Source organism: Astyanax mexicanus, chromosome 15, assembly GCF_023375975.1.
Source record: "Astyanax mexicanus isolate ESR-SI-001 chromosome 15, AstMex3_surface, whole genome shotgun sequence".
NCBI lineage: Eukaryota > Metazoa > Chordata > Actinopteri > Characiformes > Acestrorhamphidae > Astyanax > Astyanax mexicanus.
Window position 1 is genome coordinate 29,473,714 of NC_064422.1, and position 13,805 is coordinate 29,487,518.

Genomic DNA, 13,805 nt, shown 5'->3' on the forward strand with positions numbered 1-13,805 from the left:
CCACTGTTTTGCTTGCTGTAATTTTTTTTTACTGAAGACTGGTGTGATTCTGCAGTGTCCTTGAAGCACGTACAGTAGGCTTTCACCTGGAAACCAGATAAAGTAAAGTAAATCTATTGATTTTGAGTATGAGTGATGTTTCTCCTCACAGCTGATACAATAATACTTTTTTTTATTCCTCAGAGCCCCAGAATGTCAAACTGTATTTTCCTCAGCATAGTTGAATGATGAAAGTTTAATACATGGAAGTGACACCCCATAAACCTCAGACACTGGTGTGTTCTCCTTCAAAAGAAATCTGCCCTTACCAAAACAGAGCTGGAAAAAGGGGCCAATTTTAAACTCCAAAAATGTTATATGAGTATTTGACACGTTATATTTGCTTTCTCAAAATATGCATGAGCCCAGGCAACTTCCAAGATTAAAACAGCAAGAAAGACGGCAGCTTTCTTGCAGCAGGAGAATGCGACACTGTTGATACTAGAGAGCAGCACATCACCACCACTTTGCTAGTTAGGAGAATATGTGTTGGTACGTGAACCAGACCTTGTGACATAGGCATTTCCCATTTTTCTCGTGACCATGAAGCAAAAGGAAAGCTCTTGAGAAATTTGTCATGAGATGAATCGAAAACTGAGGGATGGGTGCAAATAGGTTTCTTTGCTAAGCTTAAAGCAAAAACTACCAAATTCTACAGGTGGTAAAGACTAGCCAATGCTAGCTTTTACCACCTGTTGGAGTGATGTGGAATGTTTACTTTTTTACAAACACAGAAAGGGTTTTTTAAAGGTTAAAACCCTTTTATAATATTTGGCTTCTGTTAGATAGTTTCAGTGTTGAGAACTAGTTAGTGAAAACTGAGCTGATTGTATTGAATTTCCTTAAATAATAAAAATGTAAATAAAATGCTTATGTATCATTCTCATGTAAATTAACAGGGTTATAAATAGGCTTGATAAACAACATCTGAACATTTTGACCAAATCTCATACTAATTATTTATACATGAATATGAATTTCTATGGCAATTCTTTAAGCTTGAATATGAACTACAACACTGCCTTATCACTGTCTTGATCAGTCTTTTGTTTCTGATTTTCCTCCTTCTCTGTCTCAATTGCTATGCTCACATTACATGCCTCATTTTTGCTCAGATCAGATTTGGTTTTCTCAGTGGTTTACATTCATAAATGAAGGTGACCTGAATCTATTTGTAATGTAAATAAATCTCTATATGTGACACCTCTAGGGGTGTTATAAACGAGGAGAACAGTCACTAGTTGAGCTATGAATGGATGTGTTTGTAAAGCACAGAATGGTGTCTGTTTATGGATAAAGTTCTGCCTTTAAACAAAAAGACACTATTATCTTAGTAGCATGGCAAATATGGACGCTAAGTGAACAGACTTTACTATAAGTATGTTGGCCTTAGAACTAAGCCAGTAGCACTGAGCACATGTGAACAGGCAAAAAGACACATGGAATCCAATCTGACTGTTTACATTTATGTCACATACCAACACATTGAATACGTATCTGATCTAAGACCACATATGAAAGTGACTCAAACCTGATTTGAAAAGATCAGATTTGGTTTGTGCACACAGCCCTGAAAAAATCGGTTCAGAAGACCAAAAAAGCAGATTTAAGTCCCGTCAGCTCGGTAATGTGAACGCAGCCATTTTTCTTTCCTCGCTCTGTTTCTCTGTTCCTCCTTTTCCTGCTTCTCTCTCTCTTTCTCTCTGCTGCCTGTCTTTCGCTGATATTAGCAGGCTGACAGAAGCGAGTGAAGGCAGTGACAGGTTGTCTCTGAGCATTGCTCTCTCTCACTCAGGAAGACCCTCTCGCTCGCTCGCTCTCCTCAGGCACATACTCACACCTCATTATGGACTTAAGCCCACCAAGCCCAACCTGAGTCCCTGCTTCTGCTTTCATAACACGCTGTTTCTCAGGAACGTGGCTTTAGTTAGCCTCTGTGGATTTACCTTGTTTTTCTAAATCACATTCAGCCTCTTTCTGTCTCTGTTTCTCTCTCTCTTTCTCTCTCTCTCACACACTCTCTCACACACACACACACACGCACACACTCTGGCGTGTATGTTACAGTATGTGCAGTAGCTCCTTATTGTGAGAGATTGATCATTTGTTTAATGCTCTCCCTGGAGATCTCTGCAGCCGTCTCTCCTCGGCAGTGCTGGAGGCAGACAGGCGACAGTTGAAGGGCAGCCATTTTCTGGTGGTCATGACAATAACAATGAGTGCGGCTCATCCTGTCAGCTTAATGGCCATCACTCATGTCAAGAAAGTGGACGATTACCACTGTATGCTGAGTAATGTGAGACTAATAATAATAATAATAATTATTTTGATAAACCTATTTCAGTAACACTTTCTAGAATAGTCATGTCTATAAGACTCTATGAACACATACTTTACTTGTAATCAGTGCTGTCAATGTCAGTGTGTTAACACATATAATTAACCAGGACTCTTTAATACGCTTATCAAAACTACCCAGAGATATTATAAGTGTAATAAATAATGATATATATAACGATCCAGATTCTTTTATTTACATTTAAACATCCATTTTAACACATTTAGTCTGAAAGGAAACTTATTATACCTATTTTTACACTATAGAAATTATTTTAAAAATCTCAGCAACTGTGTTCTTCCAGTTTCAGTCCCTTTCACAATGAGCTGTTTAAGGGCTCTGTCATTTTTATGCAAATAAGCTGTTGCTGGACACGCAATGGTTATGCTGCGAATTTACCACATTGACTGAAATTGCATTTTTTTCAACTGATCTAGTGTTTGGGGCTCTAGTGGGAGGTTAACAGGTGAGGGGTGGTTCCATGCACATTTTTTATTATGATGTTACAATAAGAGAGGCAACCAAAACGCTTATAGAAGCACATGTTTCCACCATGGTTCAGTTTATCCAGACCGAGACCACCTCTTTTGGTTCTTTAGTCTGGGACGTGGTTCGGCCCAATTTTTATTTAGACCAAACCTGTTCAGGAAACTGTGCCTTAGCTATTAAGCCACCTCATGCTATTTTTCTCATTTTATCTTTTGAATTTCATACATTTTCCATTGACTAGTGCATCTCCGGTCACTACTGTATGTCTGGTATCATTTTAGCACATTCCTGTGAATAGTTTTGACTTTAATGTTGCCAAATTGGCCATGGGCTATCATTCTATTATTATATCATTACTCTGCAGTGCGCACGGTTCTCCTGCAGGAACCTGAGTGAAGTATTTTAGGCTTTACTCCAAAGTCTGAAGCCTCTGTGGAGCCTTTTGGATCCTGGTTAAATTCTACTGAACGTCAGCTATAATAATAAATGCTGATCATCATATCCAATGGAAGCCACATAAGCAATCTTAATAGAGTCTCCCTTCCCCAGGCCAGATTGAGGAGCTCTCGGTAAGGTAATAGAGGCTTCAGCTTCAGGAATGCCATTTGGCCAGAAGTACTGATGACACTGGACAGTGTCCAGCACTTTCATCTGAGAGCTCCTTCATCTCATATTTGTATTTGGAGGCGCCTGGAATCGATAACACCCATTCACAGGTACTTGCAGATGGCAAAGAACGTCCCCATATTGATCACACTGCTGTTGTTTTGGTGTCTCGCTATGAGAGCCATTGGATGATTTACTGATGCAGTTCATATTGGACAGTTACTTCCGTTGCTTTTATAGACTGCAGTGTTTTCATGTGTACTTAAATCGCTGTTGCTATTACAACCCCAAGCATGTAGAAAACAGTATAGAAAATTGTGTGGTGTTACTTACATTGGTTGTGACAAAGTGTTTCAGGTGTTTTAGTTTTTTGGGCCATTTTTCCTGAAAACATATTTTTTAGGTTCTCTACACATTTATAATGTATGCAGCTTGTGGTATGCACTATCTTGCTGAAAAAAGCAGGAATCTTCCTTAAAAAAACATACAACACAACCCCATTTCGTTAACGCTGTTTCTGAAAATAAAACTTAACATAAAACTTCGAGATCTCGAGTGTTCAGCTTTCCCTTTCTGAGAGAATAATTTGTAAACCCCTTAAAATTTTTGTAGGATCCTGATTTTCAATATTTTTTTCTAAAATGTTTTGCATTTTCAATATTGTCTAAACCCTTTCTGATTTTGGGTTATAGTATATATTTTTAATTTCTGTCGAAAGGGCGCAGAGTGGTCCAGGAGTCTAAAGCGCTGCCACTATGATTCAGAGATTGCTGATTTGAATCCAGGATATGCAGCTTGCCATCAGCTGCCGGAGCCGTGAGAGAGCACAATTGGCCTTGCACTCTCTGGCTACAGCTGAGTAGCAGTTAAATAGGTGGGACAATTGGCCTAGCTAAATTGGGAGAAAATTAAAAAATAGAGGCCTGTAGAAGTATTTCTGTACTCTCTAGAATCATAAATAAAACCACAGCTACAGCCTTTTTGGCTTTTATTATCTGGCAGATGTTGGTCTTTAAATTTCAGTAACATTTACAGACCAATTACAATAGCTGTAATACGTTTTGGATTAAAAATGAAAAAAGCTGATCTACACCCTGAAGAATTTTAGTCTGAGAAACTAGACTAATAAAACTATTTTAGCTTATAAATTAGCAAACGATTTACAAAACAAACACTGAGACAAGAACCACTACAGAACCACTGCTCACTGCTTTCACCTCATTTACAACAGCTCTGAACTGAGGAACAGAAAACAGAACTGTAGTCTGCACCCAAATTCCCTCTCCTCTCTCTGATTTATTGATGCTCCTCAGACTGTATCCAGACCTTCTGCTGACACAAGTTATGTGCAGAATAAAGCCTCCTTGGTGGGAAGAGACAAGGGCAAAGTCATTAGAAACAAAGGCCATCACATATTTGTCCAAAATAAGAAAGTGTCCAAAATATATTTCTAGTTTATTTATTTTTTCCCATCTGGTCAAGTGTTGTTTGATCATTACTCACAGACTGAAGCTTCTGTCGATCCACACAGAGATTATATAAACACCAATAATCCAATGCTCTGTCTTTACTAAGTTAAGTTTTCTAAGTTGTAATTTAATCTTACAGTCTATTACACTGAGGCTAGACACGCACAATTTAATATAAATTATAAATAACCAGACACGAGACAGCAGGCTGGTGGGGATGACTATACACTGATGGTGAGTGTGTACACAAGTAGTTGGTGCCAATGAGAAGGAGCCAATGATAAGGTGTGAGATTTAAGGTGTGAGTGTGTTTATGCCATTTCATACCTTAGTGTGCGGAAGTTTAAATGTAAATGAACATTTAAATTATTATTAGAGTTTTTCTTAACTTCTCAGGTAAGTTGTCAAGTTAGAAATCAGAGTTATGTTGTGAATGAAGAAATAAGGGGCTTTCATCTCACTCTCACTCTCAGCTAGGGTCAGCTCATCTAATTTTGCGTGTAATCAGTCAATCAGTCCTATCTTATTAGGAGCAGCCCACTGCTGGAGAGATAGTAGTTGGGAGGGCATAGAGGAAAGTAGAAGATAAAAATACAGTGCATAGTGGACCAAGTATTTATTAATAAGCAGTTATTAAACTCATATTGTGCACAAGGCTGAGTTATTATGGGAAATTATAGTCAGTTGAAATGTCAAACACTGGCCTTTTACACTTCTACAAAATCCATGATTAAGATTAGAGTTGGACTGATCAGTGTTTTTGGGGCCATGACCAATGTGGGGGCTGGATATCACTTAATTTGTTTCATTGTGCACGGTTTCTGTAATATTCTTTGTTGTATCTGAAGATTAAATACACTTTTTTGGAAAAGGACTGAGTTTAAAACGCTATTTTCTGTGTGATTAGTGGTATTTATTAGATCTACTGTGTTTTGATACTCACTATACTGGAGCCATGCACTTTCAAGAGGGATATCCAGTTAGTGATATAATGAGACTTACAGTACAGTACAGATCTGCTGTAATATTTTACATCAATAGATGATATGATTGATCTCTAATAATGATGACTAGTTATAGATGTATTATGCTCAACTAAACCAGGATCTCATGTAAACCATATGCCTAATATTAGATTGATCAGAAATACCTAGAAAATAGAAACATTTACTCCAAAAAAGCAAGATATATATATATATATATATATATATATATATATATATATATGTAAAATATATATATATATATTGTATCATCTGTAAAATACCATCTGTGAAGCTGTCAGGAGAGATGCAGATTAGGAAAATGAGTGATGCACAGATTAAAGGTAAAGGACAATGTGTGGACAGAAAGAGAGAGAGAATAAGAGAAAGAAAGAAACAAAGAAAGAAAGAGAGAGAGGGGAGCGTTTTATCTTTCCTCCATCTGAATGTGGCTGTGGGGAAGTGAACCTCTCTGAAGCTCGCTTCATTAACCTGCCAGGTGGTGGAAGGCACCAGGCCCCGATTGAACTGAAGCCAGGACTGCTGCTTTGAAGACAACGAGGGACAGAGATAGAGAGACAGACATGGAGAGATAGAGATAGAGAGAGGGAGGGAGAGTGGGGAGGAGGAAGATATTTACTCAAACCTAATTCTGCAATTCTGACACTGTGGCTGGCTGTGGCATAGGCATAACCTGTGTCTTCAATACAAGCTCTTGAGATGACAGCGCAAGGTGGATGAGCATTGTCCTGTTGAAATAGTGTACCGGAATGTGCACATTGACAAACACGGCACATTCAAAATGGGACAAAAATCCCTGTAAACCATGTCCCCCTATCTCGCCCGAATGGGTCTCAAGTCAAGTAAACAGCAGTGGTATGGAGGGTTAAGGAATATTCTTCCTAGATAGAAGGGTGCAGCTGGTGTTTGCGTGCTTTCTCTCATTCTTTCCTCCAGTTGCTGCTGCTGCTAGTGTACATGATGTTCAAATAGGGCATGGAAGAACATAGTCTCTGCTCTGTGTTCTCACTTGGGGATTGAATTGAGCTGATTTCTTACGGATGCTGAAGGTCAGAGCTGTTTTGAATCGCGGTCTCTGGCCTCTCTCATACTTTTCCTATTATAGTGCCCTCCCTGCTGGCACTGGTACACCCGGAGCAGCCATTGTTGACTGTGTGGCCATTGTTGTCAGGACACAGAGGGATTCTGGCAAAGTGTGCCATCCTTCACTAGAGTTCTGCCATATACAAACAGATAAGAGACCAGCAGAGTTAGGTGCTCAGCCTTGGCCCTCAGCCTCCACTAGACACTACATAAGCTGTTTATGTTTACGCATGTATGCGTGTGTGTGTGTGTGTGTGTGGGTGTAGAGGGTGTATAGAGTGTGGGTGGATTCGTTGAGGGGAAGTGGGTATTACACTGACTTTTACATTTACATTTACAGCATTTATCTAGAGCGACTTACAAAGTTATTCCGAATACAGAGTTGGGCCACTGTACTGTTAGGAGTCTTGCCCAAGGACTCTTATTGGTGTAGCACAGCATAGTCATCCAGACCTGGAATTGAACCCCAGTCTCCCACATGGTAGATCACTAGCAGGCGGTGGTGTTATCCACTGCACCACACCAACCACTAGAAAGTAGAAAGTAGATTATTTTGTACAAAGTAATTAAGAAGCAGGTAGATCTTCAACATCAGGACCAATAAAAAGTGCCCACGTTTAAAAAAAGCTCTGTTTGTAGTATATACAGGGGTTGGACAATGAAACAGAAACACCTGTCATTTTAGTGTGGAAGGTTTCATGGCTAAATTGGAGCAGCCTGGTGGCCAATCTTCATTAATTGCACATTGCACTAGTAAGAGCAGAGTGTGAAGGTTCAATTAGCAGGGTAAGAGAACAGTTTTGCTCAAAATATTGCAGTGCACACAACATTATGGGTGACATACCAGAGTTCAAAAGAGGACAAATTGTTGGTGCACGTCTTGCTGGCACATCTGTGACCAAGACAGCAAGTCTTTGTGATGTATCAAGAACCACGGTATCCAGGGTAATGTCAGCATTCCACCAAGAAGGACGAACCACATCCAACAGGATTAACTGTGGATTCTGTAAGAGGAAGCTGTCTGAAAGGGATGTTCGGGTGCTAACCCGGATTGTATCCAAAAAACATAAAACCACGGCTGCCCAAATCACGGCAGAATTGAATGTGCACCTCTCCTGTTTCCACCAGAACTGTCTGTCGCCACAATAAATTACTGTGGGTTAAAACCAGATGTTTCAGTTTCATTGTCCAACCCCTGTATATATTTATTAACTCCTTTTTTTGATGACCTCATATTCATAATTTTTCGTTTTTCTCCAAGGTCCACTTGACAGTTGACAGTGTTATTTCATGTACCAGGAGTCATAAATCGTTTTTCCAAATCTCAAAGAGCAAAAGTTATGGTTTTCTTTAAGTTATTATTTTAGAGTTAAGCTCAGATTTAAATTCATATCACATATACTGTTGTTGCTTACATACACTGCTATGTCCAGTGGCCTTTAAGCTAGACAGTACAGTACATATACTAGTACTGGTACAGTGTATGTGTATATAGGAAAGATGAGGATGATTTTAAATTAAATATATTTTAAAATATATTTTTCTTATTTTAACTGAATTGATAAAAAAACATGAATTGTATGCTTTTGGAGTTTATGTTGTATATGTTGTGTGTGTGCGTTTTGTGGAATGCGTGTGTTTGATGATGGACCTACATATAATCATTCCCGACATTAGTGTTTGTTTGCTCTGATGTATGAGAGTAAACGGGTGGATTTAAGAGTTTGTTGATGATGTGAGCATTTTGTATGATCACATGTTCCCTGTGTTTATCTCTCTCTCCCTCCCTCTCTCTCTCTTTCTCTATTTCTCTCTCTCTCTCTCTCTGGCTGCCTCAGGAGCAGTTTGTAGAGTTGTGGAGTGTCCTCACGCAAGTCCTGTCTCACCAGCCAAACACACACTCTCCTTCTGTCTGTCTCCTTATGTCCCTCCCACTGTCCTCTAGCATTTTCTCTCTCTCTTTCTCTCTCTCTCACTCTCTCTCTCTCTATCTCACTCTCTCTGTTTCTCTCATCCAGAACTTATTTGAAATGATTTGAAGTTAGTTTCTTCAGCTTGGGCATATTCAACACAGTAATTTATTTATTTTATTTTAGGGTTCTACAGGCGAGCCATCAACCGCGCACAGCACAGTTTGATTTAGGGAGAGTCAGTGTGTCTTTGGTATCATGAGGACACGATAATATGCCTTGCATGATTAATTCCCTTAATTAATAGATGTGTTTTTGGCATAATGTGAAACAAACTAATCAGCTTGGGTTTGGCGAATTGGTATTTTAACGCTGCAGCACTTCTGCACTTCTCAGCAGAGGATACTGACCTGCACGCTTAAGCTATCTGTTTGTGTCTTATAAGATCAGTTGTACTGTCCAACACAGTGCTGTTCAACTTCTATCTGTGCTAACCTGGAACAATGCTAACAGTACTGTTAGCTGATATCTAAACGTTTAACTGGAATGCAGTAAATTTGCTTGTGACTTCATTCTTAGCTTCAACATCTGACATTCAAGGTAAATGGACAGCAGCACAAGTGGCAAAATTAAGGAAAAATTGTAAAATAACAATGTGTTCGGGATTTTACAAATATTTACAAATGTTTGATTTTTAACATTTATTAGGTTGGCGCATAGATGCTAACCTAACATTTAACCTTCAACATTTCAAGTTAATGGCTATAAATCATCACCCTGACTTAAACCTTAATCTTAACCTTAAATCTAACCCTAAAATTAACCTTAAAATGTTAAGTTAGGTTTAGGGTTAGAGTGGGTGTAGGGTTACATTCAATAGAGAACCATTTCAAACTTTCACCTCATAGTTTAGTTGCATTTAATAGACATAGAGTTGAATGTTAGTTGAATGCTATCTATGAGGCATCTATAATTGACCATCCAAATAAAGTGATATTGTTTTATTTAGTCCAGTTTCGACCAAAAATCTTCAGTTCTTAATCTCTCTCTCTCTCTCTCTCTCTCTCTCTCTCTCTCTTTCTCTCTCCTATCTCTAGAACTGTTTTTGTAATCAGAACCTACATTGTTCGAGGTTCTGTCCTTTCCCATCCCTCCGTTTTTACCCTTAGTCACCGCTGTTATTATTTTTCTACTCCAGCCACCAGCTGGTTTCCATCAGGTCCAATCAGCGTCCTCAAAAGCTGCTCCGCAGATTTCAGAAGCAACAAAAGCGGAACACATTTCTTCCGAGCGCTGCTTGCTTAATGAGGCTCGTAGTGTTTGCACATCACCATCGGCACCATCTCAGTCCATGTATGATCTTTTGAAGGCACTGGAAATGCCTTCTTTGTGACGCCACGTCTGTTGAGCAACAGATCCGATCGGCGCGCGTCACCGTCCTCCATGCATCAGGGCTGAAACCTGCGCTGAGGAGTTCAAGCCCATTTATTTTCAAGTAAAATCAATACAGAACTGATTTATACTGCTGCCATGTAGCCAGACAGTTTGTCGGAGACACGGCTTTGACTGTAATCTGTAATTACGTAGTTTCAAGCACGCAAACACACACACACACGAAACTCCACTCGCCTGCTGCTGCAAAAAAAGGAAAAAGAAAAGAAAAAATAGGGAATTTTTCATCTACCTTCACATGTGTTAAACAGCTGTGTGCTGTGTGCGGGTATGTGTGTGTGTGTATATGAATGTGTGTATGTGTGTTTGCTGGCATGTGTCTATTATAGGAGATCTCATTACTTTGACCTCCACTGGATACCCCTGTTTGACCTGCCTGAAACGAATCCAATTGAATTGGTAGCTCCTGGGGCTCTTTATTGATCTACTATGCACTCAGGCCGGTGAGCCTTTGAGCCTTTGATCTGGTGTTGATAACTCTTGAGTGAGACCTCAAATTTCCAAGCTGGATGCAAACAAAATGCTCCCAGTGCCACCAGTCAATGAAATCTGAACCAATATTTGTCACCATTCACCACTTCTCCATTCTTCTCTTACCTCCTGCTGGGGGGAAAACGCCTCTTACGCTTCCAGGGCTTCACTGAGATGCTACTGCAGCCTTGATGTCAGATAGTGACCAGAAGCTGATGTTAAATACTTAATTATTTTATGTCATAGTGTTATAACAAAACCTCCTATATCCCTTAGAAGATCAGAATGAAGATAAGAATCTGCATTCATGCTGTTTTGTGTAAGTTCCGTGGGGCCATTCATTATGAAATGCTTAGTATGAAATGTATACATTGATTGTATTTTAAATTTAATGCAATACTCTTAATGTTTCCTAAGTAAAGTGTAGGTGAGTGTAATAAAATTAAATGAGCTATTAAAATAAAGCACAATGTTTCTTACATTTACTGTGATACTGATATATATACAGCTGTGGAAAAAAATAAGAGACTTCTCAAAAATGATGAGTTTCTTTGATTTTACCAAATTGAAAATATAATCAAGATGAAGATAAATTATCACAAGCCATTAAACCAAGCTGAACTGGCATAAAGGAGTGGCATAAAGTTATCCAAAAGCAGTGTGCAAGACTGGTGGAGGAGAACATGCCAAGATGCATGAAAACTGTGATTAAAAACCAGGGTTATTCCAACAAATATTGATTTCTGAACTCTTAAACTGCTAATTAGTTAATAGTTCTAAATCTAGATCTAAATCTTTTAGGGTTAACCACAAATAATTTGCTACAGAATTTTGTGTCAATCACTTCATTCATTGTCGTGTGTGTGTGTTTTCTAGGATGCTGGAATACTCTCTCAACCTGCAGAATGTCAGTTTCTCTGCTGTTCGTACTGTCCGAGTGCTGAGACCTCTCCGAGCGATCAACCGAGTGCCAAGTGAGTATAAATCCAACTCTGTGCTCTCTAACTCTGTGCTTTTTGGATTTGGAGTGGTAGTTAAGAAACCCACCGATTAAGGTGATTAACTGCTTTCATAGCTGTTCAACATTTCTAAAATATTGCATTATGCTGAGATCAGACTTCAAAAATTCAGCCCAGTTTTGACTGTGAAATTGTAAATTCACATTGACGAATGGGTCATGTAGCGTGATGTAATTGAAGAACACCATTCTGACATGTTGGATGCCACATCACACTGTAAGACACCCAGAGTCTAGCATTGTTGGAATATTTTGTACTTTCCACCCAATCTGACATGTCTTACAACATGTTTCTTGACTTTGACCATGAGGACAGAGTAATATGGTGAAAAAAAAGAGGGATAGTGCCTCTGTAGCAGCTCTCAGATGGAACAACAGAGCTGAGGAAAGATTCATAAAGCTGTGGGAACAATAATCCTGCCTTTTTAATCTTTCATTGAAGGATAAAAGAAACATTTTCCTCCAAAAGATGTTCTGTCCTTACATACCATCATACATACTATCATACTATTATTGTACTATCCTACTATCATATTTGTGACACCCAGAAATCAGTCCCCTGTCACTTTTTTATTCTTATGTTTGTTTGTTTTTTAACACAAAACTTCCAGCATCATACACACAGTATAGTCACTTTCTTGACATAATCATAATTAGATTTTGTCAGAGGAGATATAAAATTAGATATAAAACTCTGAACAAAGAAACAATCCTACAAATAAATGAATGCATTAACTGAGAGTTAAATTTGATCCATTGTAAAGAAGGAGCTGAGGTAGGCTGCATGTCCAGACTCAGCAGGTCAAACACAGGAAATCCAACAGAAATGAGAAAGCTCAGAGCTTAAGTATAACATAGAAACAGTAACACAGCAACATTGCAAAGACAAAGTAAAGCAAATTAGTGATGTGCTTTTAAGGAATACTAATTAGCCTGTGGACATAGCCTGCAGCTGTGTCTGATTGAATGGCCTCAGGTGTTGCATGCAATATACACTGACTACATGCATGACGAAACACCACGTGATATTTCACATATGAAGTGCACAAATATGCTTTGGGTTAATTTTAATTGTGTGCAGCGTTCTAGAGGTTTCTGAGCAGAAACAGTACATTATTCAGTTCAGTCCTCTTGCTGAATATACATTCAATAGGCCAATAAACATATTGACAAACAGCTTTGTATTAAAATGTAGCAGTAGCGTGCAAACTCTACTCTCAAAACTTTGTACAAGTAGATCAATTGCTGTATAATGCGCAATGTTTCATGTTCTAAAAATATTTCAAAAAATAAAGCGAGAAGCTATCAGAGCTAAAAGTAAGTATGTAGTCTGTGAAAGTCTACAACAATAAGTTATTTGCATTTTTCTGTACACAGGAAAATGCCTTGTGTAGTACATAGGTGTAGTGTCCAGTCCCGATATAATGCCATACTGCATCTTGTGTGAAATAGATTTGATACTTGGTAGAATACCAAAACTAACCCAATAAAAAAATAAGTAACTCAAGCTCCTCTCTTGCTTCAGATCAGAAATCTGATAAAAAAAAAAAAATCTGCAGGTATTTTTCCTTACACTGTGAGAAGTCAACAGTATAGATCTGAAATGGCCAAGAAGCTCTTCTTATTGATAAACCAGACAAAAGACAAAACAAAGAAATTGCAACCGTTCTGAGAACAACAACCTCCCCTGAGTCTAGACCTCAATGTCATTGAATAAATTAAAAACTTGAACTTACTGAATAGCTGTATTGCCTGAAAGTGAAATACATTAAGGGTATTTCTCACTTTCATCTACACTGTATAGATAAAAAAAAAGAATGTGTCAAATTGTTGCTCATCCATTACGGTGCTGCCAGTTAAACATTCATTTTCATTCAGTTCAGTGGCAGTTCTTAATATCTCAACCTGTTAACACTCCACAGTGAA

The 13,805-nt window shown here is 38.6% G+C and overlaps 1 protein-coding gene across 8 annotated transcripts in view; it reads left to right on the top strand.

Moving 5' to 3' along the window:
* The window catches only part of cacna1g (calcium channel, voltage-dependent, T type, alpha 1G subunit), a 192,430-nt gene that overhangs the window by 22,150 nt on the left and 156,475 nt on the right, over positions 1–13,805 (top strand). For all 8 annotated transcript variants that reach the window (XM_049464284.1, XM_049464285.1, XM_049464279.1 and 5 more), the window contains exon 3: positions 11,738–11,835. In XM_049464284.1, the coding sequence (XP_049320241.1) occupies positions 11,738–11,835 (98 nt within the window). The remainder of the gene's footprint in view (positions 1–11,737; positions 11,836–13,805) is intronic.